Source organism: Pteropus medius, unplaced genomic scaffold (assembly GCF_902729225.1).
Source record: "Pteropus medius unplaced genomic scaffold, Ma_sr-lr_union100, whole genome shotgun sequence".
Classification (NCBI taxonomy): domain Eukaryota; kingdom Metazoa; phylum Chordata; class Mammalia; order Chiroptera; family Pteropodidae; genus Pteropus; species Pteropus medius.
This window is the reverse complement of record NW_024351646.1, coordinates 394,138-399,326: the sequence shown is the minus strand read 5'-3', so window position 1 is coordinate 399,326 and position 5,189 is coordinate 394,138. Positions and strand designations below refer to the sequence as shown.

The window sequence follows — 5,189 nt, the reverse complement described above, 5'->3', positions numbered from 1 at the left end:
AGCAAATTAGAGATGAGAGAGAGCGATCTAGCCAGCGAGAGAGGTAGAGAGAGATGATGCAAGGGTGCAGGTCAGTATCTCTCTGCCTCTCTGAGGTCCCTCAGCTAGAAGGTAAGTGGGCAGATGGTCTGAGGCCGGGTCTGATAGCTCTCTAGCGGTCCAGCCCCTGAATCCAGCTCACAGCTCTACACCAGCATTTCGCCTTCTCTCTTGCGTTTGCCTCCTTCTGACGCAGTTCTTCCCACGTCCCTACATGTATTTCTGACCCTTACACGGTGTCTTCTCTTACTGTTTCTACCCTTTCTTCTTGTCTCTGTCTCTTCATCTATCTCGTCTCTCTCTGCCTCCATCTTTCTACATTTCCATTAGTGTCTCTATCTCCCTATGTGTATCTCTCTCAATTTCCATTTCTCGCCTTCATCTCTGTTTCTTCCTCACTCCCGCCTTCTCTCGGTCTCTGCACTCCCTGCCCGTAGGAACTCCGAGGTCTAAGTCCCCATCCTCTTCTGGGAAGAGAAGCGGGCCCGCGGTCAGGCCAAGAGGCGGGGCCTGAGGACTAGCCCCTCGGTGACGCCAAGGACTCCAGGCTCCCCACGGAGCCCCACCCACTGTCCAATGCTATCCTCCATCTCTCACTCGGAGCCTGGAACCTTGGGTTCTAAACCCAGTGCTGGTCCCGCCCTTCTCCACCCTCCTCGCCCCCCACCGCCCCAGCCAGCGGCCCGAAGAGCCAGAGCAGAAGGCCTTGCAAGTCGCCAGTAGCTGCTTCATGACCCTGCGGGTCCAGCCGCCTTCCAGACCAGGGACGCTGAACCAGGACCCAGGGAAGAGGGCAGAGCTCCTGGGGTTTGGAGGTACCTTAAAGGGCAGGGCCTGAGCCTAGGAAGGGGGAAGGGTCTAAAGATGCAAAGAGGCCTAGAGACTATTGAGGGCCAGGAAGCTGTAGATCCAAGGGGCCTGTTGGGGCGGAGCCCATTTGGTGGGGACCAGGGAGATGCGTAGGGACTGGCCCTCCGAGAACAGGGCCGAAAGATAGGAAGGTTGTGGGGCCTGGGAGGCGGAGCCTGGAGGCATTAGGGTCTGTGAGCATCACTGCAGCCCGAGGGGGATGGAGCCTGCTAACTCCTGGAAGGGAAAGGCTCGGAGGAGCTAATGGGATGGTGTTTGATAGGAGCAGGGTGGGGCCAAAGGAAGCGGCCTGGAAATACAAGGGTCGCTGCCTGGGATACATTGGGTGTGACTGGCACCCAGGCCGTACAAAGGCCGGCCTGTGAAGCTGAGTTTGAGGCTGGGACACTCAAAGAGCTGTGTACACGGTGCCTGCTACCCCTACCCTGCTCTCCCCGCCCGAGGGCCTCACTCGAGTGGCTGGGCTCTGCCTGACACTGAGTCAATCAAGCAGGCAGTGTTGCAGTTTTGCTACCACTGAGGACCACCAGGTCCCTTTTGAAGCCTTGAGAGGTCCTGAGACTTGTCATTTGCACCTCAAGTGAGTGACTTTGTATAAAAGCATTTCCACCTCTTTGCCATGGCTTGCACAAAAGGAACAGTTTTTATGTCTCCCATGAGGCCATTTGCACTGGAGCACTTGCACCCCAGTGGAGACAATGTTTGCCTCGCACATGTAGGGGTTTACATGGAAGAGATAGTATTTGGGGCCGATATTCATCCAGAAAAATCTCTTTCCTATAACTCTTCCACCCCAAAATGAAGTCATTTCTGGTTATTTTGTGGTTGCCCTTAAAAAAAGAAATACCGACAACACTGAGCATCACAAAACAGAAGTATCTGTGTGGTACGGAAGACGAGACTGACGCAGGGCACCTTCTTCAAGGAGGCTGGGTCTCCCTGATCCCTATTCTCATCCCAGGTCCATGGTGAGGCCATGTGGAGGATTATCTTCACACTAATGGGGTGGCTGGTATCCAGAATGTCAGAGTTCATTGTGAGGTCAGATTTCCCAGCCTTGGCAATGGGGGCTTTGGGGGTGTTTAGTGCAGAACCACCCCCCTACCCCAGCAATCCTTGTGTTCCCTTACTTCTTTCCCAAGCCTGTTCCTCTGTCTGCTTATGATTCATCACTTGGCCCACACACATGCTTATTCATGTACCTATTCACATCTTGATTCACTCCCTTCCTGCTCATTCATCCCACAGACATTTACTACAGCCCACTCTCTGTGGGAATCCAAAATCTAGGGCTTCTGATTCCCTAAAGAGGACTCTGCTCCTTCTCCTAAGGAGGGGCTCCCGTAGGTGACTCAAGGAGTACATATGCAAGCATTTCAAAACTGGCTTTAAATACTCGTCAGGGTACCATGGGAAGGGGCTGGGGTGAGAGCTTGTTACATGTGTGTGGAGCTGGGGTGCCCTGAGAGAGGGGGACCCATCAGAGCAGCTGGGGTGCCCCACCCCTTCCCTGGGACAAGGGCTCAGAGAGAGAGTAGAGGCCCTCTCTGGAGGGTCCCAGGGCCAAGTGGGAGCCAGCCCTCCCTTCGAGGTAGATCATCGGGGAGGGAACCGAGTAGGAGCTCCCAAGGTGGTGGTGATAGGCGGTCACTTCCTCAGTGGTACTGCTGATAGTTGGGATAGGCTGGGGTACCCTCCTTAGGGGGCAGCTGGCTGGGGTCCTCCAGGAACGGGGGTGCTGGAGAGGGAAGAATCAGGTAAAGGTGAGCAGAGGAGGCTAGGCAGAGCATCTCCCACTTCTCCCTAACCAGCTTCACCAGGTACTCACCATTGCGGAACTGCTGGGCGGTGTAGCGAGTGAGGAGGATGCCAACACCCTCGATGAGGGCCAAGAGGATGCCCCCCATCATTGCTGAGCCCACCATGGCCAATGGACCACCTGGAGAAGCGAGAAGGCAGGGAGAGAGAGATGAGGGCCAGCAGAACAGAGTGGAAGAAGCTGGGGCCAGGGTTGAGGGCACTCACTGCGGGCAGCCAGCACAGCCCCGGTCAGTGCTCCACTGGTGATGGAGTTCCAGGGATCTTCCTTGCCTCGCAATCGCACCAGGCCACAATCGATGGTGGAGAACAGGCCCCCCCACACCGCAAAGCTACCTGCAGCAGGACAGAGGCCTAATTAGTGTTCCAGGGAAATCCTAAGAATCCACAGCTCAGAGACTGGGGACTTCCAAGGCCTGAATGCTCTGGCAAAGACAGGAGAAAAACCCAGATGCAAAGAGAGATAGCAAACTCCTAGGGGATATTCCCCATATCTGTCCCCATGGCAACTCCTTCAGGCTGTCTCTAATCACCATGGACACTCCTTTCTCCTTCATAGGGAGGTGACAAGTGTTTACAAGCACATTTACCTTCTATATGGCTTTTAACAGAGCAACTTTGATCTTCATAACCACCACACAGAGTTAGAATTTTGATCTTGGTTTCAGTGAGAAGGAAACAGGTTAGGAAAGCCAGTTAACAATGTGATAGTTAAAATATTTACTAAGGCCTTATTGTATGCCAGGACCTGATCTAGGGACTGAGAGTTATTTGACTTCTGAAATTTTAAATTAGTTAATATTATTAAAGTGCTTAGCAGAGCAACTGACACTTAGTGTTATGTAAATTATATAAATTACAAAATGACTAGGGTGTTTACTGCTATTGACATCCCTGTGTTACAGATGAGATTCAGAAAAGTTAAGTCATTAGCCCAAAGTCACACATCTGAGAAGAGCCAGGGTCTGGACTTAAACTCCAGAACCCACTCATATTAAATTGTTGAGAAATGTCACTCTCCCAGGAAGTCCCAGGCAGAGTTGTGACTCAAACCTGGACCCCCCATCTTGCAGTCTAGACTCATAGAAGCAAACACCACCAACTATGCCATCACATCTCCTGTCTCCCCAAGCCTCTCACCTCCAATCTGGGGGGCTCGGATCCTCACAGCGTTGACACTACCTCTCAATCGGTGCCGAATTCCCTGGGAGAAGTGAGGAGGAGGGGAGTCAGAGCAGGGCTGAGACCACTGGCAGACAGGATTTTTAGCTTTGCAGAGAGGGAAGGGGGTGCGAGTCCTGTTAGGGATATCAGGGGTAGAGATGTGGAGAAGTGGCCAAGAACTAGGAGGCTGGAGAGTACACCAGCATAGGTGTTCCCAGAGCTGGGTTGAGAAGTTCTCATTCATTCAATGATCACTGAGCATCTATGTGTCTAGCACCATGCTGTATGCTGGGATACAGCAGTTAACGATGTAGACCTGGCCCCTGCCCTCTTAGAGATAGATGCTGAGCAATGGTACAGGTAAACAAGACAACTTTAGAAAGCAATACACACCCTAGAGGAAATAGGATGAAGAGAAATGATAGCAGCTGAAGGGTAAAGAAAGACCTCTTTAAGGAGGGGGCATTTGTGCTGAGACCTTGAGGATGAGAAAGAGAAATATGGGCAAAGATCCAGGGCTAGATATAGAAATTGCAGAGACCCTGGCAAATGGATGGCATTCAAAGTATGACATTTGATGAGATCTCTCAGAAAGAGGTGTCAGAGAAAGAGACAGAATTGATTATGTTAAATTAAAAGCATTTTCTTAACTTTAAGGCTATCCTCCCTCTGCCAGTTAAGCTACCACTTCCCCTGTCCAAGTTTCTGACCCAGAATCTGCCTCTAGGTAAAATCTGTCTGGCTTTGCATACACATGTAGGATTTGGTGGTGTGGATGAAAAAGGGGCTCTGTAATAAAATCTAACAGAAAGTAACCTCACAGGATGAGCTGAGAGATCATAAATTCCTAACTGGGCAGGTCATGGTGGGTAGTCACACCTCAAGCCTGTAACTTCCCTAATAAAAGGTTATCTGCCTTAGGAGAGCCCTGTCCATTGTTTCTGTGCATCTAGGTTAACGCACCTTTTAAATACCTACTTTTCTGACCCCCTAGGAAGCACAGCCACCCATAAGAGAACACATAATCTTGTTAACTATCCTGTAATTCTATCTAATCACAGAGCTTTCCCAGCCTTTCTTTCTCCCAGAGTTCACGTAATCGTCTTTATGTTCCCTCCTTAATTCCAAATATATAAAACTGCAAATTCTCATTCTGGAAAGCATTTTTTCTCAGTCTGTTGAGATCTTGCTTCCAGGTGTGTCCTCTGTTTGGCTCAAAAAAACTCTGATAAACTCATAAAAATTTTCTACACATTTACTGTTCTTATGTCAACAGTGATGAACTTTTTCACAGCACA

The 5,189-nt window shown here is 50.6% G+C and overlaps 1 protein-coding gene across 1 annotated transcript; it reads right to left on the bottom strand.

Moving 5' to 3' along the window:
• Positions 1-2,279: 2,279 nt before the first annotated feature.
• Positions 2,280-4,150, bottom strand: TIMM17B (translocase of inner mitochondrial membrane 17B). Its single transcript, XM_039843736.1, has 4 exons — positions 3,868-4,150; positions 2,935-3,063; positions 2,738-2,848; positions 2,280-2,647 (listed from the first exon to the last, which is right to left on the bottom strand). Exons 1-4 carry the CDS (start codon positions 4,133-4,135, stop codon positions 2,565-2,567), a joined length of 591 nt encoding a protein of 196 aa, XP_039699670.1. The 5' UTR covers positions 4,136-4,150; the 3' UTR covers positions 2,280-2,564.
• Between the last annotated feature and the right edge of the window lie 1,039 nt (positions 4,151-5,189).

Coding starts and splice junctions, on each gene's coding strand:
- TIMM17B (XM_039843736.1), bottom strand. CDS start 4,135: ATGAATGAGAACTTCTCAACCCAGCTCTGGGAACACCTATGCTGGTGT. Junction 2,849..2,934: donor GGCTGTGCTGGCTGCCCGCA/GTGAGTGCCCTC, acceptor TCGCTTCTCCAG/GTGGTCCATTGGCCATGGTG. Junction 2,648..2,737: donor CGCCCAGCAGTTCCGCAATG/GTGAGTACCTGG, acceptor TTCCCTCTCCAG/CACCCCCGTTCCTGGAGGAC.